The sequence below is a fragment of the Giraffa tippelskirchi genome, chromosome X (assembly GCF_054371585.1).
Source record: "Giraffa tippelskirchi isolate mGirTip1 chromosome X, T2T-mGirTip1v1.2.pri, whole genome shotgun sequence".
Classification (NCBI taxonomy): domain Eukaryota; kingdom Metazoa; phylum Chordata; class Mammalia; order Artiodactyla; family Giraffidae; genus Giraffa; species Giraffa tippelskirchi.
Genome location: NC_137289.1, coordinates 93,098,980 through 93,123,588, shown reverse-complemented (window position 1 = coordinate 93,123,588; position 24,609 = coordinate 93,098,980). Strand labels below are relative to the sequence as shown.

Sequence of the window (24,609 nt, the reverse complement as noted above, 5' to 3'; positions counted from 1 at the left end):
TTAAATCTGTGAAAATGTTCAGTCTACTCACACACACACACACACACACACACACACACACTGTGATTTAATACAATCATAGGGTTAAATCTGTGAAAATGTTCAGTCTACACACACACACACACTGTGATTTAATACAATCATAGGGTTAAATCTGTGAAAATGTTCAGTCTACACACAAACACACACATACACACACACTGTGCTTTAATACAATCATTGGGTTAAATCTGTGAAAATGTTCAGTCTACACACACACACACACACACACACACACACACACACACACACACACACACACACACACACACACACACACACACATACACACACACATACTCACTGTGATTTAATACAATCAACCAGAGTAGTTTTTTTCTGAAATTGACTAAAGCCTTGCTTGCTTGCTCAGTGATTGGTAGGACAAAGGGCATCTTAAAATCATGATGTTCTAAGGCTAGTTGCTTTTTCAGGAGTAACTTCAGTTGTTACTTGATTTGATGAAAGCAGTAAGTAAAGTTTCACTTTTTAGAGACTTGTAGTGTTTCTAATGTTCACTGTCAAAATTCACAACTTGACTCCTGCTTTTTTTGTTTTATTCAGAGACACTTTTTCAGAAATCTTGGGTCTATTCTGGCCTATGCCTTCTTGGGGACTGCCGTTTCCTGCTTCATTATTGGGTAAGTGAGCGCTTTGTCATATAACCAAATTACCACACTTCCAAAGAGATGAGATCCACATGGGTCCACACAGTCGAATATTTTTCCCCAGCTTTATTGAACTATAATTGACACATAACATCGTGTAAGTGTAAGGTATACAGTGTGTTAATTTGACACATTTGAAAATTGCAAAATGATTATCACTGTAGTCTTAGCTACCACCTTTATCTGGTCACATGGTTACCATTTCTTTTTTGTGGTGAGAACATGTTAGCAACATTTAATTAAGTATATGATGCAGTATCATTAGCTGTGATCTTATGTTGTACATTAGATCCCCAAACTTATTAATCTTATCACTGGAAGTTTGTACCCTTTGAGCAACACCTCCTCATTTCCCCTGCCCCCAATCCCTGGCAACTACCGGAGTCCAATATTTTGATGTTTATGATGATTATAATTAAGATTTAGAGTTACATCATCCACTGTGGTAGCTTCTTGCCACATTGTGTGCATGTGGGTGCTCAGTTGTGTCTGACTCTGTGTGACTCTGTGGACTGTAGCCCACCAGGCCCCTCTGTCCATGGGATTTCCCAAGCAATAATACTGGAGTGAGTTGCCATTTCCTCCTCCAGGGGATCTTCCCCACCCAGGGATCAAACCCTTGTCTCCTGTGTCTCCTGCATTGCAGGCAGATTCTTTACTGCTTGAGCCATCAAGGGAGCTCTAGCCACATGTGAGTATTTAAATTGAAATTAAGATTAATTAACATGAAATAAAATAAAACCTAGTCCCCGATCATGGTTTCTAATGTCATTCTTCAATGTGAAGAGCCAAGGCCTTTTGCAGAGATGGCTGATTCTAGGCTCAGATAGCAAATATGCAGGATAACAATGGGGCATTTTGTAGTGCCAGAGAATAAGGAAGTGCTTAGAAACAAGCAAACAAAAGGATACCAAAGCATGTCAGAGGGACACAGAGCCAATCTGAAACCAACCCCTAATGACTAAAGAACAACAAAATAAATAACATTGTTTTGCATTACCATTCAAAGTATAAAACAAGTATCTTTGCATCTGTATTTATATAAAGGGCTTCCTGGTGGCTCAGATGGTAAAGAATCTGCCTGTAGCGCAGGAGACCCAGGTTCGATCTCTAGGTCGGAAAGATCCCCTGGAGAAGGGAATGGCTACTCACTCCACTGTTCTTGCCTAGAGAATTCCATGAACAGAGGAACCTGGTAGGCTACAGTCCATGGGGTTGCAAAGAGTTGGACACGACTGAGCGACTGACACACATATACTGATATAAATAAATGATTGGATGAATAAATAAATGGGGGAGAAGTGACATATCTGTTAGAATTCCAAATAATTGGTGCAGATCCAGTCCTCCTCAAGGAGTTGAAGCTTGGCCCTTCCCCCCTTTGATTGTGGGCATAGTGACTTCCTTACAAAGAGTACAGCATGCAAAGTAAGAAGGAGTAGCTTTACAGTGGAGAAACCTGACAAATACTACCTCAGCCAGGTGATCAGGATTAACACCCAAATTGGTAAATCATGCCGATACTCTGTACCTCAGATATTTGTGATATGAATGGTATTTACCACTGTGTCTTCCTCCTAAAATCAAAGTACCTTAATCTAATCATGAGAAAAAAAATCAGACAGGTCTCGGATTCTACAAAACACCTGAATAGTACTCCTCCCACCTGCCAAGGTCATCAAAAACAAGCAGAGTCTGAGAAACGGTCACACCAAGAGGAGACAAAAGAGATATGATGACTAAATGTAGTGTAGTATCCTGGATGGAATCTTGGAACAGAAAAGGGATATTAGGTAAAAACTAAGGAAACCTGAATGAATTGTGGACTTTAGTTAATTTAAAAAAATTATCTGGAAAGCTGAAGATAAAAGCAGGGGCCTTTTATGCCACCAAAAAAGGAGGGGCTTGGACTTTGTCCTGTAAGAGAGTGACAAGATACTGGCATTGGTGATGATGGGGAAAATGCTGCTAGAGAAAAGTCTATTGCTCCGGTCTAAGCTTATGATAGAAGGAAATGTAGAGAAAGGTCTAGTTTTAAGAAATACTTAAAAGGTGGATGAAAGAAGCCTTGGATAAGCAACAAAGAGCAAATCAAATCTGTATCATAGTGTTCAGTTGCTCAGTCATGTCCAACTCTTTGTGACTCCACAGACTGTAGCCCGCCAGGCATCTCTTTCTATGGGATTATCCAGGCAAGAATACTGGAATGGGTTGCCATTTCCTCCTCTAGGGTATCACAGAGTTCTTGTGAATTGAAATATAACTGTTTAAGTGTCTGGAACAATGTCCAGCACACAGTAGGCAAAACTTTAAATTATAACTATTTATTCTCAAAAGGATTCAACTCTGCAAATAGTTCTTGAGCTCCTAGATAATCAATCTACTGTTCTAGACACCCACGGTACAAAGATGAGCAATAATATGGTCTTGACTATCAAGAATCTTATTACTGGAGATTGGCTATAGGGTACAATGAGTCTATACTGTGCCTATTTATTTTTGGTTAAATCTATTCCTAACTGTTGTATTCTTTTTGATGCCATTGTAAATGGGATTGTTTTCTTAATTTCTCTTTATTCTGTGGTTGTTTGTATTCCCCTAATCCCTACAGCTGCTGCCAACACACACACACCCCTTTAATAACAAGTACTAGGCCTTTTAACATTCCTTACTCCCCCTAGTTTGTGAGCTGTCCTGTAGGAAATGTGCTCTGCTCAAGCTGAAATATTAACTTAGTGGTCCTTCTTGGGCCATATCACATTCTTCACAGTGTGTAAGGAGGGCTGCTGCTCACCTGTCTAACCCATGCAAAGAGTGAGAAGCCAGATATGTCAGTGGGTACACTGATATTTTAATGGAAGATTTTGAAGAGTTTTGCCTCTTTTCCCTGTTTTGTAATAATTATTGGCAGAGAATGTTGACCAGTTGGATCCTTGTGGCCATCCCATTTTTTTTTTTTCTCTCCAGCTTGATCCAGTCCATTCATTTCCATGACTTTAAATGCACTTAGAATCCTGGGAGTTTTGTAGCAATTCATTACCCATTTTGCAGGGTTCTTTCTCTTCCTTTCTTCTCTACTACCCAGTTGCTTAAAATGCCCTAACTGTTGCTAGTTGAGGATCATACTTTATAGTTATAAGTACAATTTAAGAAAATGGAATGCTCAATATACTTCAGGAAGCTGACAGTAACTGCAGACCATTACTTGGTGCCAAAGTCTTATTTGCACATGTTCCTGGTCAGTGTCCGGAGAAGGCAGTGGCATCCCACTCCAGTTCTCTTGTCCGGAAAATCCCATGGACGGAGGAGCCTGGTGGGCTGCAGTCCATGGGGTCGCTAAGAGTCGGACATGACTGAGCAACTTCACTTTCACTTTTTACTTTCATGCACTGGAGAAGGAAATGGCAACCCACTCCAGTGTTCTTGCCTGGAGAATCCCAGGGACGGTGGAGCCTGGTGGGCTGCCGTCTATGGGGTTGCACAGAGTCGGACACGACTGAAGTGACTTAGCAGCAGCAGCAGCAGCAGCAGCTGGTTAGTGTCGAACCACAGCAGCTCCCTAATGTTTCCACAAACCTCTTTGGAAGTGCAATATTCTAGTACTCCTCTGCTTGTTTATTTGCCAGCTTATTCGAGTAGGTGGGTTTTCTTTTCTATCTTTTTCTTCTGACACGGTTTACCTTTTCTTGTTATAGAAATCTCATGTATGGTGTGGTGAAGCTCATGAAGATTGTGGGGCAGCTCTCGGATAAATTTTACTACACAGATTGTCTCTTTTTTGGAGCAATTATCTCTGCTACTGACCCAGGTATTTGCATATTTGGCCTTATTGTCATAATGTTCCATTATTTAAATCTTAAAAAGCTCAGAGCAATCATTAACTTTCATAAAAGTAGAGGAAGAGACCAGTAAATCAAGTGGTCTAATGGACCTAGATGGCTTTTATAAGAAGGGCCTGCCTTCCCCTTTTTAAAAAATTATTATTATTACTTTAAAAATAACATAAAATTTACCACCTGAATCATGTTCAAGTGTATAGTTCAGCAGTATTGAGTATATTCATATTGTTGTGCAACCAATCTCCAGAATTTTTTCGTCTTGCAAAACTGAACCTCTGTACCCATTAAATGACATCTCTTCATTCTCTCCCCACTCCACCTCCCAGACCTGGGCAACCACCATTGAACTGTCTGTCTCTATGAGTTTGAGTACTGTAGATACCTTGGATAAGTGGAATCATCAGTATTTGTCTCTTTGTGTCTGGCTTATTTTCTTAGCATGATGTCCTCAGGGTTCATCTATGTTATAACATCTGTCAGAATTTCTTTCCTTTTAAATCTGAATAATATTCCATTGTATGAATATACCATATTTTTGTTTATCCATTCATCTGCCAACAAGCACTTGAGTTGTTTCCACCTGTGTTTCCTCCTTTTTGTCTTTCATTTGAGAATGTCTAATTTGGTCATAAGTTTTACACTTAGACAGTCTTTTTTCTCAGTGTTATGCTTTTGCCTTCTTTTTAAGAGCATATCATTTGGCTTAAATAATATCTTTGCTTAGTAGAAATGTACACCAGTACTGTAGTGAATGTAATTTAATTTGTGAAGTCCTTTTGTGCAGTGTTCCTATACACTGTGATGTGGTTCCTATTCATAAATCTGTTACCTTGTATTTTTCAAGTGTTATCTGAACCAGTTTTTAAAAGTGGAATTATTATATACCCTTCCTCCCCTGCCCCTCAGAACAAACAAACAGGCTCTCCTCTTCAAGTTGGAACCCATAACTGAATTAGTTCACATAAAGTAGTTATAGCTATTCTTTCCTCTAATGTTAACTACAGAGCACACCATTGTAGGGAAAGAATTTATGGAGAAAGAGCTGATCTTGTTCTCATAGTACAGATGGAAAGGTCTTTTTGGTGTCTATGATGCCCTCTAACATTCTGGGCAGTGATGACCTCTAAGATACTAAAATTCCCCCCCTAACAACTTCCCTGTGCCTCTTGGGGGTCTTCTAGATCAGTGCTAGCCAGCAGAGACTATCTGCAATGATAGAAATGTTCCATAATCTTCCCAGTGCTTTACAGTAGCCAGTGGCTATGTGCGGCTATTGAACACTTGACATGTGAGGTAGTGCAACCAAATAGCTGATTTTTTTAAAATTCAGTTCAGTTCAGTCGCTCAGTCGTGTCCGACTCTTTGCGACTCCATGAATTGCAGCACGCCAGGCCTCTCTGTCCATCACCAACTCCCGGAGTCTACCCAAACCCATGTCCACCGAGTCGGTGATGCCATCCAACCATCTCATCCTCTGTCGTCCCCTTCTCCTCCTGCCCCCAATCCTTCCTAGCATTAGGGTCTTTTCCAATGAGTCAACACTTCGCAAGAGGTGCCCAAAGTATTGGAGTTTCAGCTTCAACATCAGACATTCCAATGAACACCCAGGATTCATCTCTTTTAGGATGGATTGATTGGATCTCCTTGCAGGCCAAGGGACTCTCAAGAGTCTTCTCCAACACCACAGTTCAAAAGCATCAATTCTTCGGCGCTCAGCTTTCTTCACCATCCAACTGTCACATCCATACATGACCACTGGAAAAACCATAGCCTTGACTAGACGGACTTTTGTTGGCAAAGTAATGTCTCTGCTTTTAAATATGTTATCTAGGTTGGCCAAAACCTTCCTTCCAAGGAGTAAGCGTCTTTTAATTTCATGGCTGCAATCACCATCAACAGTGATTTTGGAGCCCAAAAAAATAAAGTCTGACACTGTTTCCACTGTTTCCCCATCTATTTCCCATGAAGTGATGGGACCAGATGCCATGATCTTAGTTTTCCGAACGTTGAGCTTTAAGCCAACTTTTTCACTCTCCTCTTTCACCTTCGTCAAGAGGCTCTTCAGTTCTTCTTCACTTTCTGCCATAAGGGTGGTGTCATCCACATATCTGAGGTTATTGATATTTCTCCCGGCAATCTTGATTCCAGCTTGTGTTTCTTCCAGCCCAGCGTTTCTCATGACGTACTCTGCATATAAGTTAAATAAGCAGGGTGACAATATACAGCCTTGATGTACTCATTTTCCTATTTGGAACCAGTCTGTTGTTCCATGTCCAGTTCTAACTGTTGCTTCCTGACCTGCATACAGGTTTCTCAAGAGACAGGTCAGATGGTCTGGTATTCCCATCTCTTTCAGAATTTTCCACAGTTTATTGTGATCCACACAGTCAAAGGCTTTGGCATAGTCAATAAAGCAGAAATAGATGTTTTTCTGGAACTCTCTTGCTTTTTCGATGATCCAGCGGATATTGGCAATTTGATCTCTGTTTCCTCTGCCTTTTCTAAAACCAGCTTGAACATCTGGAAGTTCACGGTTCACATATTGCTGAAGCCTGGCTTGGAGAATTTTGAGCATTACTTTACTAGCATGTGAGATGAGTGCAATTGTGCGGTAGTTTGAGCATTCTTTGGCATTGCCTTTCTTTGGGATTGGAACGAAGACTGACCTCTTCCAGTCCTGTGGCCACTGCTGAGTTTTCCAAATTTGCTGGCATAGCGAGTGCAGCACTTTCACAGCATCACCTTTGAGGATTTGAAATAGCTCAACTGGAATTCCATCACCTCCACTAGCTTTGTTCGTAGTGATGCTTTCTAAGGCCCACTTGACTTCCCATTCCAGGATGTCTGGCTCTAGGTGAGTGATCACACCATCGTGATTATCTGGGTCGTGAAGATCTTTTTTGTATAGTTCTTCTGTGTATTCTTGCCACCTCTTCTTAATATCTTCTGCTTCTGTTAGGTCCATACCATTTCTGTCCTTTATCAAGCCTATCTTTGCATGAAATGTTCCTTTGGTATCTCTAATTTTCTTGAAGAGGTCTCTAGTCTTTCCCAATCTGTTGTTTTCCTCTATTTGTTTGCACTGATCGCTGAGGAAGGCTTTCTTATCTCTCCTTGCTATTCTTTGGAACTCTGCATTCAGATGAGAATATCTTTCCTTTTCTCCTTTGCTTTTCGCTTCTCTTCTCTTCCCAGCTATCTGTAAGGCCTCCTCAGACAGCCATTTTGCTTTTTTGTATTTCTTTTCCATGGGGATTTTCTTGATCCCTGTCTCCTGTACAATGTCACGAACCTCTGTCCATAGTTCATCAGGCACTCTGTCTATCAGGTCTAGTCCCTTAAATCTATTTGTCACTTCCACGATATACTCATAAGGGATTTGATTTAGGTCATACCTGAATGGTCTAGTGGTTTTCCCTACTTTCTTCAATTTAAGTCTGAATTTGTCAATAAGCAGTTCATGATCCGAGCCACAGTCTCCTCCCGGTCTTGTTTTTGCTGACTGTATAGAGCTTCTCCATCTTTGGCTGCAAAGAATATAATTAATCTGATTTCGGTGTTGACCATCTGGTGATGTCCACGTGTAGAGTCTTCTCTTGTGTTGTTGGAATAGGGTGTTTGCTATTACCAGTGCGTTCTCGTGGCAAAACTCTATTAGCCTTTGCCCTGCTTCATTCTGTACTCCAAGGCCAAACTTGCCTGTTACGCCAGGTGTTTCTTGACTTTCTACTTTTGCATTCCAGTCCCCTATAATGAAAGGGACATCTTTTTTGGGTGTTAGTTCTAAAAGGTCTTGTAGGTCTTCATAGAATTGTTCAACTTCAGCTTCTTCGGCATTACTGGTTGGGGCATAGACTTGGATTACCGTGATATTGAATGGTTTGCCTTGGAAACGAACAGAGATCATTCTATCGTTTTTGAGATTGCATCCAAGTACTGCATTTTGGACTCTTTTGTTGACCATGATGGCTACTCCATTTCTTCTAAGGGATTCTTGCCCACAGTAGTAGATATAATGGTCATCCGAGTTAAATTCACCCATTCCAGTCCATCTTAGTTCGCTGACTCCTAGAATGTCGACATTCACTCTTGCCATCTCCTGTTTGACCACTTCCAATTTGCCTTGATTCATGGACCTAACATTCCAGGTTCCTATGCAATATTGCTCTTTACAGCTTCGGACTTTGCGTCTGTCACCAGTCACATCCACAGTTGGGTATCGTTTTTGCTTTGGCTCCATCCCATCATTCTTTCTGGAGTTATTTCTCCACTGATCTCCAGTAGCATATTGGGCACCTACTGACCTGGGGAGTTCATCTTTCAGTGTCCTATCTTTTTGCCTTTTCATACTGTTCATGGGGTTCTCAAGGCAAGAATACTGAAGTGGTTTGCCATGCCCTTCTCCAGTGGACCACAATCTGTCAGACCTCTCCACCATGACCCATCCGTCTTGTGTGGCCCCACACGGCATGGCTTAGTTTCATTGAGATAGACAAGGCTGTGGTCCGTGTGATCAGATTAGCTAGTTTTCCCTCTCGGCCGCCGCCCCCGGCCCCCGGGTCCCGGCCCTGCCTAGGCCCTGTCGGCCACCGCCCCCGGCCCCCGGCCCCAGGCCCGGCCTAGCCCCTGTCGGCCGCCGCCCCCGGCCCCCAAGTACTTTAATTTAAGTAAGTACTTTAATTTAATTTAATTTTTAAAATTAATTTATTTTTATTGAAGGATAATTGCTTTACAGAATTTTGCTGTTTTCTGTCAAACTTCAACACGAATCAGCCATAGCGTATATCCCCTCCCTTTTGGGACTCTCTCCCACCTCCCTCCCCATTCCACATAGCTCCAAGTGGCTAGTGGCTACCACATCAGATAGCACAGCTCTAGACAGTTGTGTGGCTCTGAAAAATCTCAATGATCTGAAAACCATTGACCTCTTTCACCCCACTATTTTCTTACAAACACTCTAAGTAAACTGATACTGAAGGTTTGGCTGGTTGATGCACCCTTGTTTATGACAAGAATGTGGGGTGTGGAGTTGCAAGTGGTGGTTTGAGTTCTAGCCCTGCCAGCCACTGACCGGGTGTCCCGGGCAAACTCTATCTCCTGAGTGTCAGTTTTCTCATTCATTAATTAGGAGTAATGGTACCTATTTCCTATTATGAAGGGCTAGTGTGAAGATTAAATGAGATAATGTATGCAAAGCATTGAGTGTAGTATCTGCTGATTATATTGGTCTCTATAAAAAGACCCTGATGCTGGGAAAGATTGAAGGCAGAAGAGAAGGGGATGACGGAGGATGAGATGGTTGGATGGCATCACCGACTCAATAGACATGAGTTTGAGCAAGTCCGGGAGTTGGTGAAGGACAGGGAAGCCTGGTGTGCTGCAGTCCATAGGGTCACAAAGAGTCGGACACAACTGAGCAACTGAACTGAACTAATAAACATTTTCAGACTCAGGCAGAGATTTCTGTGTTATCCCTGTGTGTATGTTTAATAATAGGTTACCATTTAACACAAGTACTCTGAAATATAGCTTTATTATTCTAATAGTACAATATCTTTGACACTTCCGGATTGTTGAGAAACGATTCTTTAAAGTCTAAGAAAGATGTTTATTGTTTCTGAAAATATATTACTAACTATACTCATCTATAAGTTTATTACTAATATCTTACTGGTACCACCGATAAGCAAAGGCAAGTTAGCGTAACATAAAGATTATTGATACTGTCTTCTGAACTATTAGTGTTGCTGCATTTAATTGGATAGAAAGGTTTATTTTTCCATATTATCTTTGTAATTATTTACTTCACTTTAATGTGTCCATGCTGTGGTAGAAAATAATGGAAGGCATTACCATGACACACCATTTTTATTTGGCTTGTGATTGGCACAATAAGGATTTTATATAAATAGAAGTTCTAGAAAATTGAAATTTGAAACTTACTAAACATCAGAACATTAACTTTAACTGCTTTTTAATGGAAATCTTTCTGAAACGTAGAATGTTTTTGTAAATTGAAAGTGTTTTACCAGCTTCCTAAAAATCTTTTGTTTGAGAATTTGGACCATAAAAGAAATAAAAACTTCAGTGTAGAGTTAGAGGGAAACATAAGACCAGATTGACTTCTTGCACATGGTGTATCCAACAAAAATTCTGATTTGGCGGTATGTCGTGATATTGAGGGATATGAAAAAATAAAAGTCCTTGTTTGTGACTTCACTGTACTTGGCTCCAGTCTTTGGTCTTCCCGTTGATGGGAACAGTGTATGTGTGGGGTGATGTAGGCTGCTCTGTAACCAGAAGCCCTCTCCATTCTGTACTTGTGTGCCACGAGTGCCACGTGCCATCTTTGTGCACTAGACTAAAATTGGATCCACAATTCAGGAAGAAAATATGTTTCCAACCCATAGTACGTAGCTGTAAACAGCTACCAGAGGAGATGAGCACCGTTCCTTCCTATGAACCATTATGCGGTGATTCCTCTCATTGTAATCCTGGCACCTTTACACCCCTTGAGACAACCAGACCCATTCATAGATTTCAAAACCTGTGATCAGTGCTGTCAGAAAGTAATCCTCTAGTTGCACAACCCAGGCTGGTCAGTCTTTTGCTTAGTCTTTGAAACTGAATTCAAATCTGCCACTTGCCTAGTTATTCTTCCTTTACTGCTTCAGTTAGTAGCTCTTACAGCTCTAGAGTCAGGTCTGTTTCTTACATAACATTACTTGCTGCTTTGTGCCGAGGGTTTACAAATGCTCAGTGCTCTTTTGTATACAAATGGAGTGTTCAGGAAAAGTTAGTTGAATGAACAAAGTCAGGTTCTTGATATTTTTTCTTTCTTTCTTTCTGTTATTCTTTTTTTTTAATATGCAATGAGTTTTATTTTTTTTAAGTTTTATTATCTTTGTTTTCTTTTTTTTCTGTTATTCTTTTATTTTCCCCACATTTTTAAGATACCTGTAACAGCAGTCTTCAGTCAGTGAACTGTAATTTCTCAGTCCATGTCCAGTTGGAAACAGCTTTTGTGACCCTGTTCTCTCTGATTCTAAGGGTTGAGCTGTGAAGGGAGCCGCCTGTTTACTCCCTGCCTTTAGAAGTCACTTGCCTAGTCTGTCATCCCCTCCTCTACCACCATCACCTGAATGTCCGCACCTGTAGTCCTCATCTTGGTTGGGCACAGGGTTGCCCAGGAGGGCCATGGCAGACTTCCTGCCTTGCTTTCTAAGGTGATGGGCAGGGAGAATGAGAGATTGAAAATCAGAACAGCCAAGTTTAGACCAGTGCAAAGTGTTAATTATTAAAATTAATTATAAAGCTAGTATTTATTGTCATAGATAAATGAGCTAAGTGTACATTGTATTTTTACTATTGGTACAGTAGTATTTTGGACTTGCCTTGTGGCTCAGCTGGTAAAGAATCTGCTTGCAATGCGGGAGACCTGGGTTTGATCCCTAGGTTGCGAAGATGCCCCTGGAGAAGGGAAAGGCTACCCATTCCAGTATTCTGGCCTGGAGAACTCCATGGACTGTAGTCCATGGAATCGCAAAGAGTTGGACACGACTGAGCGATTTTCACTTTCACAGTAGTATTTTAGGAAAATAGTGTTTAAAAGTCAAAAGGGCTTTTGAAAATTATGTAGCTCAAGCCTTCACTTTATTAAGTCTTTGGACTTTGCTGTGCATTGTTGGATGGCTTCTAGTTGCTCCTCCAGGTTTACACACCATCCTTCTCCACTCTCTTCTTGGCACTGGGAGGCTGACTTGTACAGAAGATTTCAAAGGTTCCTATGCCTTCTGCTTTCCCATTGGATTTGTCCATGGGGCAGCACCCAGTAAGAGACTGAAACAGGGGTAGACATGCAGGGTCCCTGTGAGCTGCCTGTGTCCCTTGATCAGAAGTCACAGCTCCTGTTGAGTGACCCTGTCCACACAGCTCCCGGTTCTGACAGTCACTCCTTCAGGCCCAGGGATGGCATAAAAGCTCCCTGTTTTCAGCTTCAGGTAACTGCCCTCCCCCTCTCCCATACTCTCTATGTGCTTGTGCTTAGTCGTTCAGTTGTGTCCAACTCTTTGCAACCCCATGGATTGTAGCCCACCAGGCTTCTCCCTCCATGGAATTTTCCAAGCAAGAATACTGGAGTGGGTTGCCATTTCCTTCTCCAGGGGATCTTCCCAACCCAGGGATCGAACCCGAGTCTCCTGCACTGCAGCCATATTCTTTACCATCTGAGCCACCAGGGAAGCCCTGTACTCTCTCTACACGTCTATAAATAAACACTTTTAAATACTCCTTAAATTGCTCATCTAGTTCTTGCCAGGACCCTTGCTGATAAAGTCCTGGGACCCAGGTTTCCTGGGCTGCCAGCCCTGTGCTCTGCTCACTGAAATCAACCTACACCAGTCTTTAGTTCCTGAGTGAGTGACTGACTGACTGTTGTGAACAGAGGCTTCTGGTGCCAATCCCCAGCAGACATACTGTATGAGTAATCAATAAAACTTCACTCAGGTCCAACCACTGAGATTTGGGGAAGTTTGATACTGCAGCAGGAAAACAGCCCATCACACACCTGTTTTCTCATCTCTAAATTGAGGAATATGATAATACTACCCTCTTAGGGTTTTCGTGAGGACTAAACAAGATTGTAGAATGTTTATCATAGTGCCTGCTTCCTGGTAAGACCTTAATTATTGTTGTTGTTATGATAATTTTTCTTCAACATTGGGTTCAAAACAAGACAGTTTTTATGTCATATAATAATAAAATAGAGTAACAATTTTGTATTAGGGTTTTTCAAAGAAACAGGATAAATAGATGTGTGTGTGTGTGTGTGTGTGTGTGTGTGTGTGTGTGTGTGTGTGTGTGTGTGTGTGTACATAGCAGAGAGGAGGAGAGGGAACGAGATATTAATTATGGAAACTTAAGAGGTCCCAAGATCTGCAGTGAAACCTTCAACCAATTGGATGAGTCCCACCCTCATTGAGGAGGGCCATCTGCTTTACTCAGTCTACTGATTCAAATGTTAATCTCATCCAAAACCTCAGACACATCTAGAATAGTGTTTAATCAAATATCTGGGCACTCCATGGCCCAGTCAAGTTCACAAATAAAATTAACCATTACAGGTCTTATGTAAGGAGACATACATATTGTTCATGTAATAAATAATCCACAAAACAAGAACTTTTTTTAGCCTAATCCCTAAAGATTTTTCTGGTTGTGTAACTTGCTTAACTGTTTTTAGGGGTGGAAGAAAGAGATTGACCTTGTGTCTTGAAGATGTATTATGAAGAGATGACATGACTGTCTTTTAGAAAGTAGGCCTGCTGATGATGCCCCATGTTGATGTCTGGTTCGCATCTGAATGCTTACAGTAGTGATTTTATTGCCTAGATTTATGATTATCTGAATGTGCCTTGTGATATAGTTGACATTTTTCAAATCCAAATTATTTTTTGTTTACTCTCAAATAAATGAATTAAACTTTTTGTAAAGAAAGGCACAATGAGGGGTAGTTTGGGAATCTCCCTTAATCTCTATCAAAAATAGAGCAAGCAAGACAGCAAAAGGGAAAACAGACTGAACTAGCTGACAGAGTATCTTGATGAATCTCCTGATATCAACTGGCAGGGTCAAACTACCCACAGCAGTGAGACTTTGGGATAAAAACAGCAGATATGTTGGAGGAAGCAAAGGGAAGAGGGGGCTGCTGGTTGTTTTGATTGCCAGGGCACCCAGAAATATCCCACAAGTATTCACACTCAAAAGAAGAGGTCCCCACTGGGAGTCAATAATTTTATGGTCCTGTCAGGTAACAATAGTTATTATTTGGAGGAGGATTTTCAGGCTCCCATTTGTGGGTGAGGGCAAGGAGACTGGAGGAGGTGTGAGGCTGATGGAGGGACCTGGGTCCTCAGGGCTCTCAGGAAATCCCTTGTGGAAGATCTCCCTGCAACAACAGAGCTACTCCCTAAAAATGACCTGCTCGGACCACTGACCTTGATTGACAGGGCATTAAAGGAGAAAGGAAGCTCAGATTTTAATGGTGAAGGAGACCAGAGGAATTAGATCTCAGATTGAGGAGGTGGCTGTATAGAGGAGTGGCTACACCCAGAGGCCATATTTTTTAATATTTCAGTGTAAAACCAGAAGAGGGAGCCATAGAGCCATGAAACTAGGAAAGCTGTTCTGGGTTTCTACCCACCTCACTTACTGTGAGCAGCAGAAATGGATTGAGGTTGAATTTCATATAAACAGAAGAAAAAGTGGGGATAATCCCTCTAAATAATAAAGTTACAGATAATGAAATCATACCAGAAAAAGAGGCTGCCAAAGGAGATGAAACTTTATTAATATTCCAACAGAAGCTAAAAGAAGTTAAGAAAATGATAGAAGTTAGAACTGTATACATCAGGATTGGACAGTTAAGAAAAGAGAAAACTAAACAATAGGGCATTATGAAAAGAGAGCTAACAGAAAGGAATGAAACGGGGAAGCCATAGAGTAAAAGACATGTCAGTTCAGTTCACTCACTCAGTTGTGTCTGACTCTTTGTGACCCCATGACTGCAGCACACCAGACCTCCCTCTCCATCACCAATTCCCGGAGTTTACTCAAACTCATGTCCATTGAGGCGGTGATGCCATCCAACCATCTCATCCTCTGTCTTCCCCTTCTCCTCCTGCCTTCAATCATTCCCAGCATCAGAGTCTTTTCCAATGAGTCAGTTCTTTGCATCAGAGGGCCAAAGTATTGGAGTTTCAGCTTCAGCATCAGTCCTTCCAATGAATATTCAGGACTGATTTCCTTGAGGATTGACTGGTTGGATCTCCTTGCACTCCAAGGGGACTCTCAAGAGTCTTCTCCAACACCACAGTTCAAAAGCATCAATTCTTTGGTGCTCAGCTTTCTGTATAGTCCAACTCTCACATCCATACACGACTACTGGAAAAACCATAGCCTTGACTAGATGGACCTTTGTCAGCAAAGTAATGTCTCTGCTTTTTAATATGCTGTCTAGGTTGGTCATAATTTTTTTCTAAGGAGTAAGTATCTTTTAATTTCATGGCTGCAATCACTACCTGCAGTGATTTTGGAGCCCCCCAAAATAAAGTTCACTGTTTCCATTGTTTCCCTATCTATTTGCCATGAACTGATGGAACTGGATGCCATGATCTTAGTTTTCTGAATATTGAGTTTTACCAACTTTTTCACTCTCCTCTTTCACTTTCATCAAGAGGCTCTTTAGTTCTTCTTCACTTTCTGCCATAAGGGTGGTATCATCTGCATATCTGAGGGTATTGCTATTTCTCCCAGCAATCTTGACTCCAGCTTGTGCTTCATCCAGCCCAGCGTTTCTCATGATATGCTCTGCATATAAATTAAATAAGCAGGGTGACAATATACACCCTTGACGTACTCCTTTCCCTATTTGGAACCAGTCTATTGTTCCATGTCCAGTTCTAACTGTTGCTTCCTGACCTGCATACAGATTTCTCAAGAGGCAGATCAGGTGATCTGGTATTCCCATCTCTTTAAATATTTTCCACAGTTATTTGTGGTCCACACAGTCAAAGGCTTTGGCATAGTCAATAAAGCAGAAATAGATATTTTTCTGGAACTCTCTTGCTTTTTTGATGATCCCGCGGATGTTGGCAATTTGATCTCTGGTTCCTCTGTCTTTTCTAAATCCAGCTTTAACATCTGGAAGTTCATGGTTCACATACTGTTGAAGCTTGGCTTGGAGAATTTTGAGCATCACTTTGCTAGCATGCGAGATGAGTGCGATTGTGTGGTAGTTTGAGTATTCTTTAGCGTTGCTTTTCTTTGGGATTGGAATGAAAACTGACCTCTTCCAGTCCTGTGGCCACTGCTGAATTTTCCAAATTTGCTGGCATATTGAGTGCAGCACTTTCACAGCATCATCATTTAGGATTTGAAATAGCTCAACTGGAATTCCATCACCTCCACTAGTTTTGTTCGTAGTGATGCTTCCTAAGGCCCACTTGACTTCCCATTCCAGGATGTCTGGCTCTAGGTTGATGATCACACCATCGTGATTATCTGGGTCATGAAGATCTTTTTTTGTGTAGTTCTTCTGTGTATTCTTGCCACCTCTTCTTAATATCTTCTGCTTCTGTTAGGTGCCTACCATTTCTGTCCTTTATCGAGCCCATCTTTGCATGAAATGTTCCCTTGATATCTCTAATTTTCTTGAAGAGATCTCTAGTCTTTCCCATTCTGTTCTTTTCCTCTATTTCTTTGCGTTGTTCATTTAAGAAGGCCTTCTTATCTCTCCTTGCTATTCTTTGCAACTCTGCATTCAAATGGGTATATCTTTCCTTTTCTCCTTTGCCTTTTGCTTCTCCTCTATTCACAACTATTTGTAAGACCTCCTCAGACAACCATTTTGCCTTTTTCCATTTCTTTTCCCTGGGGATGGTCTTGATCCCTACCTCCTGTACAGTGTCATGAACCTCTGTCCAAGGTTCTTCAGGCACTCTGTCTATCAGATCTAATCCTTTGAATCTATTTGTCACTTCTCCTGTATAATCGTAAGGGATTTGATTTAGGTCATACCTGAATGGTCTAGTGGTTTTCCCAACTTTCTTCAATTTAAGTCTGAATTTGGCAATAAGGAATTCATGATCTGAGCCATAGTCAGCTCCCAGTCTTGTTTTTGCTGACTGTATAGAATTTCTCCATTTTTGGCTGCAAAGAATATAATCAGTCTGATTTTGGTATTGACCATCTGGTGATGTCCACGTGTAGAGTCTTCTCTTGTATTGTTGGAATAGGGTGTTTGCTATTACCAGTGCGTTCTCGTGGCAAAACTCTATTAGCCTTTGCCCTGCTTCATTCTGTACTCCAAGTCCAAACTTGCCTGTTATGCCAGGTGTTTCTTGACTTCCTACTTTTGCATTCCAGTCCCCTATAATGAAAAGAACATCTTTTTTGGGTGTTAGTTCTAGAAGGTCTTGTAGGTCTTCATAGAACTGTTCAACTTCAGCTTCTTCGGTGTTACTGGTCGGGGCATAGACTTGGATTACTGTGATATTGAATGGTTTGCCTTGGAAACGAACAGAGATCATTCTATCGTTTTTGAGATTGCATCCAAGTACTGCATTTTGGACTCTTTTGTTGACCATGATGGCTACTCCATTTCTTCTAAGGGATTCTTGCCCACAGTAGTAGATATAATGGTCACCTGAGTTAAATTCACCCATTCCAGTCCATCTTAGTTCGCTGACTCCTAGAATGTCGACGTTCACTCTTGCCATCTCCTGTTTGACCACTTCCAATTTGCCTTGATTCATGGACCTAACATTCCAGGTTCCTATGCAATGTTGCTCTTTACAGCATCAGACTTTGCGTCTATCACCAGTCACATCCACAGTTGGGTATTGTTTTTGCTTTGGCTCCATCCCATCATTCTTTCTGGAGTTATTTCTCCACTGATCTCCGTTAGCATATTGGGCACCTACTGACCTGGGGAGTTCATCTTTCAGTGTCCTATCTTTTTGCCTTTTCATACTGTTCATGGGGTTCTCAAGGCAAGAATACTGAAGGGGTTTGCCATGCCCTTCTCCAGTGGACCACATTCTGTCAGACCTCTCCACCATGACCCATCCGTCTTGTGTGGCCCCACACGGCATGGCTTAGTTTCATTGATATAGACAAGGCTGTGGTCCATATGATCAGATTAGCTAGTTTTCTGTAATTTTAGTTTCAGTGTGTCTACCCTCTGATGCCCTCTCGCAACACTTACCGTCTTACTTGGGTTTCTCTTACCTTGGGCCTTGGGTAATTCCTCTCGCCGCCGCTGCCGCCGGCCCCCAGCCCCCGGCCCGGCCTAGCCCCTGTCGGCCACCGCCCCCTGTTATTTACCTGGGCCAAACTATGATGGAGGTAATGAAGATAGTGGTGACCTCCTTCACAAGGTCCCATGCATGCACTGCTACACTCAGTGCCCCCAGCCCTGCAGCAGGCCATCGCTGACCCATGCCTCTATTGGAGACTCCTGGACAGTTAAGGGCAAGTCTGGGTCAGTCTCTTGTGGGGTCACTGCTCCTTTCTCCTGGGTCCTGGTGTGTACAAGGTTCTGTTTGTGCCTAAAAAGAGTCTGTTTCTCTGTTTCCCAGTCCTGAGTAAGTTCTAGCGGCTCTATGGTGTGGTTAATGGTGACCTCCTCCAAGAGGGCTTGTGCCATACCCAAGTCTGCTGCACCCAGAGCCCGTGCCCCTGCAGCAGTCTACTGCTGACCTGTACCTCCACAGGAGACACTCAAACACAGTTCTGTCTCAGTCTCTGTGGGGTCTCTGGGTCCTGGTGCACACAAGGTTTGTTTAAGCCCTCTGAGCGTTTCTGGCGGGTATGGGGTTTGATTCTAAACGTGATTTCGCCCCTCCTACCATCTTTCTGGGGCTTCTCCTTTGCATTTGGACGTGGGGTATCTCCTCAGAGCTGCTCCATGGCCGTGCAGCCACCATGCAGCTGCTACCCCAGTGCCTACCATCTTCCTGGGGCTGCGTCCGTCAAGTCAAAGCTATGGTTTTTCCAGTAGTCATGTATGGATGTGAGAGTTGGACTATAAAGAAAGCTGAGCACTGAAGAATTGATGCTTTTGAACTGTGGTGTTGGAGAAGACTCTTGAGAGTCCTTTGGACAGCAAGGAGATCCAATCAGTCCATCCTAAAGGAAATCAGTCCTGAATATTCATTGGAAGCACTGATGCTGAAGCTGAAACTCCAATACTTTGGCCACCTGATGGGAAGAGCTGACTCATTGGAAAAGACCCTGATGCTGGGAAAGATTGAAGGGCAGGAGGAGAAGGGGACGACCAGGATGAGATGGTTAGATGGCATCACTGACTCAATGGACATGAGTTTAAGTAAACTCTGGGAGATGGTGGTGGACAGGGAGGTCTGGCGTGCTACATTCCATGGGTTCACAAAGAGTCAGACATGACTGAGTGACTGAACTGAGCTGAACTGAGATTGGGATGGAATATATTGTGAGGTGCTTCCATAGGGGTTGGCAAAGTTGCAATTTCCTGTGCTGGATGATGGTTACAAAAGTGGTTGGTTTATAATACTGCTAAATTTCTGGGTGTATTCTAATTGTATCAGTAAGTAATGCGTTTGGCTGCAAATAACAGGATGGTCTGGCTAATACTAGCTTAAACAGAGAGCTGTTTATCTTAGCTAAGAGCTCCGAGCTGGTGCCATGGCTCCCACAACAATCAGGGACTCAGTCTTTCTAGTGCACTACCTTTGGATTTCAGACACACCTTAACTGCCCCATCAAGGCAAGATGACTGCACTGTATCCTGTCTTCACCCTCTTCCAGGCAGCAAGAGGTGGCACTCAACATAAGGGAAGCTAAAGAAGTGAGTTTAGTTTCTTAGTTTCTTATGGAAGAAACTAACAAAACAAAAGGTAGTTGAATGTGAGTGTTGCGAGTGAACCCCACCTGCATGTATACATTAGAGTGGTGATTCTTAACTGGGGATGATTCTGCCCCACCACAGCAGATGCTCAGCAATGTCTGGGGACATTTTTGGTTGTCAAAGCTTGGCAGGGGAGAGTGTGTGGTGCTACTGGTATCTTGTGCATAGACGCCAGGGATACTGCTAAACTATCTGATGGCACACCAGGTGGCCCCCACGACAAAGAGTTATATGGCCCCAACTATCAGTAGACCCAAAGTCCAGAAACTCCAAAACCCTTTCGGGGTTCCATAATGTCAAAACTGATTTAAGAATAATAGTAGTACATCATTTGTCTTTTTTGCTTACATTCTTTCTTATAAGTGTACTGTTGAGTGGAGTTTTCCAAGGGTTACATAATTGTAACACTGACTCCCTATTGATCAAATATAGAAACAGATGTGAAAGCCATGTTCCATTACTTCAGATATTAAAAAGACCTGAGAAAATGTGAAACAGTAGTTGTCTTTACACTATTTTTTGGAAAAAATTATTATTTTTCAGTAAAAAAATATTAATGTAGAATAGGTTTATTAGTAATTTAAATGAATAAATATTTATTTTTTTTTGTTTTACTCAATACAGTAAATATTGAAAGCTATAACCCACAAAACTAAAACTCTTTGCTGGCCTCAGAATTTTTTAAGGATGTAAAGGAGTCCTGAGATCAAAAGTGTGAGAGCTGATGGTCTGGAAAAAAGTTGATTTTTAAATACCTGTGAAATCTGAAATCCGTGAAAAGTGTAATTATGTATAGTCTGTCATAAATGAGGACTTGCATTATTTTACAGACCTTTAATAAAGCCTTCTCTGTGCCCTGACCCTATGTTGGAATCTGGGAGCACAGTGATCAATAAAATAGGGTTTCATTGCAGCAATGTGGATGGACCTAGAAATTATCATACTAAGTGAAATAAAACAATGGAAGGCAAATATGATATCATTTATATGTGGAATCTAAAATATAACAGAAATGAACCTATCTGTGAAACAGAAACAGACTCACATAGAGACATAGAAAACAGACATACTTGTGGTTGCCAAGATGGAGGGGGTTAGGGAAGGGATGGGTTGGAAATTTGGGATTAGCAGATGTAAAGTATTATATATAGAAGAAATAAACAGCAAGGTCCTGCTGTATAGTACAAGGAACTATATTCAATATCTTGTGATAAACCATAATGGAAAAGAATATGAAAAATAATATATGTGTATAGCTTTGTGATAGCTTTGTAATATATGTGAATCACTTTGCTGTACAGCACAAGTTAATACAACATAGTAAATCAATTGTACTTCAATAAAATAGAAGATAAAATAGGGTTTCTGCTTTAAAAGAGATTTCAACCTATCAGTAGACCAAGTCACATTAATTGTGATTATTTTTAAAGTTCTGTAGTAGAAGTATTTTCAAAGTGTGATGGAATTACAGTGGAAAGTGCAGTGTTGTTAGAATCAAGCATCATATCACTCCTCATTCAGAAACTGCAACCAATTTATATGCTTTTGGCCCATCTTTTAGTGACCGTACTGGCGATATTTAATGAATTGCATGCAGACGTGGACCTTTACGCACTTCTGTTTGGAGAAAGTGTCCTAAATGATGCTGTTGCCATTGTACTGTCCTCGTAAGTAACAATATTTCTGCCTGGGAAAAGAGACTCTGGCTTCCTGAATGCTCTGGGCTAAAATTAGAGGCCCACCTTAAAAGTGTTAAATTTTGAATTGGGTGCTTTTCTAAATGAGGTTTATAGACTTAGTTGATAAAGTTATGTTGCTTTGTCCAGTGGGCAGTGATCAGAATGCTGATACCTTCATAACATGGCGACTGCAGGTTAAATTAAATGAATACAACATGGGGAGTGCTCCGCAGAGTGTAGATACCTGTTTGTCAATACTTGTAAGTACCATGGTGTAAAACCAGCCCAGTATTTTCTAATTCTCTCTCTCTTTAAACTCCAGGTCTATTGTTGCCTACCAGCCAGCGGGGCTGAACACTCATGCCTTTGATGCTGCTGCCTTTTTTAAATCAGTTGGCATTTTTCTAGGTATATTTAGTGGCTCTTTTACCATGGGAGCTGTGACTGGTGTCGTGACTGCTCTAATATCCTTTCTGTGGTTTCTGCACCCGCCTGAGTATGATTACATGACCTTGCACTTGTGAAAAGAAAGTTCTCATTTCCTTCTTTCAGAAATGAATCTTAAATTCGTTGTTCTACTGGGGGCTGGGGGCCCCTGAAATGTCACCCTTTGGTGAAACTTGACAATCAATGGCTTAGTTAAGAGTCAGAGAAAATGTTTGAGAGTGTAGCTCTGGGCTAAGCTCTGTCCTCACCTTTGTGTTTCTCTTCTTCCTATAAACCAGTTGGAGACAGGAGCTTGGAGGAAGTGTCATTTGGGGGGGTGTGGGAGGTAGCACAGAAACAGTGGAAGAGCCAGGAGGCTGGGAATTGGAGACCACCTGTCAGGAGGCTGGAAGGAAGCAGGCTGTGAAGTACTTTAGCCCTGACTGGCTGCTGTCATCCACTGTTCCAGGCCACATGGGGCTAACATGGCCTTCACTAGCCAGGGGCTGTCTGTGGGAATTATAGCAAGGTGGCCTTCCTTAAGCTGAGGACTTCACGATATTGAGTTAAAAACCAACAAGCCAGTCAACCAACCAGCATAAAACAAAGTGTTGGAATGAGCAGGCAAAACCTTCCACAGGTGTGCTGAGTTCTTCATCAATTCTTCTTCCAGTAGCATTTAGATCACCAGGGACCAATACAGAAGTAATGGGAGCCACAAATGTGAGCCCCATCTTTTCAGCCTACAGTAGATACACAGATTATTAATGGAACTTATACAAGTTAATAATGAGATTTTATCCCTTCAGATTTTGTACCAAGTCTTTGAAATATGGTGTGTATTTTGCTCTTACAGGATACCTCAATTCAGACTAGCCATATTTAAGTGTTGGGTAGGTACATGGAGCTAGCTGTTATCATATTGGACTGTGCAGATATAGATTGCTTTCTTCCTCAAGGCTCTCTGATGCTCTGAGGACTTATATTGCTCAGTGAAACCACTCATGACATGGTTCTAAGCTGTGCCGCCCCACCACCACTCTGTGAAATGGCAGTGTGGGGAAGGGAATTGCCAATCCCAAAAAGTGATACCAGCACTTTGTAGTTGCCCCTGGAGTTGTGCACTCCTCCCTCCCTCTCTCCCTCATGCATGCATTAGGCACCTGTGATGGACTCAGGCCTTAGTAGTCCACAGAAGTCAGAGTCTCCCTGCCTCATCTTCTGAGGCCTGCCTGAGGCACTCTCAGCACTGCCGGAACCCACCTGCCAGTCACACCTCAGGCCTCAACTGTGCATCTCAGAACTATGGGCATTGCCAGGAGCACAGAGAGCCCATTTCCAGTTCCCTTGGAAAGCTTGATTTAAAAAAAAAAAAAACAGCTTTATTGAGAGGACATTCACATGCTGTACAGTTCACCCACTTGAAGTGTACAATTCATTGGTTTTTGGTATATTACATTATTATTATTTTTTAATTGTGGTAAAATATGCCTAACATAAAGTTTGCCACTTTAACCATTTAAAATATACAATTCAGTGGCATTAGGTGCATCCATGGTGTTGTTTGACCATCACAACCATTTCCAGAACCTTTCTCATCATCTGCAACAGAAACTGTGTGCCTGTAGAATAGTATCCTCCATATCCCCCCACTCCCAGCCCTCAGAAACCTCCATTCTACTGGAGAAACTTCATTTTCTTTATATTCAAAACCATATGCAGCAGCTTTGGGGCCCCAAAGGAAGAGTTGAAGGGAAAGAGCAGCCCTTTGGGGAGGGGTCCTGGGCTAACAGAGCATGATTCTCAGTGACCGTGATGCTCGTTGCTGGAGACAGTTCCTTGACAGGAGCTGACGTGACCAAGTTCACCAAGCTGCACTGCTTTCCCCTGCTGGAGACTGCACTCTTCTTTTTGATGTCGTGGAGCACGTTCCTCTTGGCGGAAGCCTGTGGGTTCACAGGTGGGTGTCCTCTGCCCTTGGGCTGCCCTTACCCTCACTGTGGCTGGAGCTGTGGGAGCTTGAAGGGAGGGCAAAATTCTTAATAGCTGTGGCCTGGAGTTGATAAACCACTCACAGAATGTCCATATGCAGGATTGCTAAGTGAGACCTGTGTGCTGCATTAGGAATAATTTAGTTTCCCCCAAACCTATATATTTTTTAAAGGGTAAGCTTTATTGTTTCAAACTCAGTTACATCTTTGAGAACTCATTCTGACCATAAGTAGATGCCTAGCTGCAAAAGTTACTGAATATATTAATACCTTGTTTGTAAAGTGAAAGTGAATGTCATTCAGTCGTGTCCAACTCTTTGCAACCCCATGGACTATACAGTCCATGAAATTCTCCAGGCCAGCATACTGGAGTGGGTAGCCTTTCCTGACTCCAGGGCATCTTCCCAACCTGGGGATCGAACACAGGTCTACTAGCATTTCAGGCGGATTCTTTACCAACTGAGTCACAAAGGAAGCCCACCTTGTTTATATCCTCCCCTGAATTGCTCCGTTACTTTACAG

The 24,609-nt window shown here is 42.0% G+C and overlaps 1 protein-coding gene across 4 annotated transcripts in view; it reads left to right on the top strand.

Annotated features, from left to right (window-relative positions):
- SLC9A7 (solute carrier family 9 member A7) overlaps positions 1-24,609 on the top strand; it is a 164,213-nt gene that overhangs the window by 93,260 nt on the left and 46,344 nt on the right. For 3 of the 4 annotated variants that reach the window (XM_081567091.1, XM_081567092.1, XM_081567089.1), the window contains exons 4-8: positions 604-680; positions 4,403-4,515; positions 21,553-21,658; positions 21,993-22,134; positions 23,951-24,056. In XM_081567091.1, the coding sequence (XP_081423217.1) occupies positions 604-680; positions 4,403-4,515; positions 21,553-21,658; positions 21,993-22,134; positions 23,951-24,056 (544 nt within the window). Of the gene's footprint in view, positions 1-603; positions 681-4,402; positions 4,516-21,552; positions 21,659-21,992; positions 22,135-23,724; positions 23,729-23,945; positions 24,057-24,609 lie in introns of all 4 variants that reach the window. The other variant, XM_081567090.1, reaches the window with a different exon arrangement.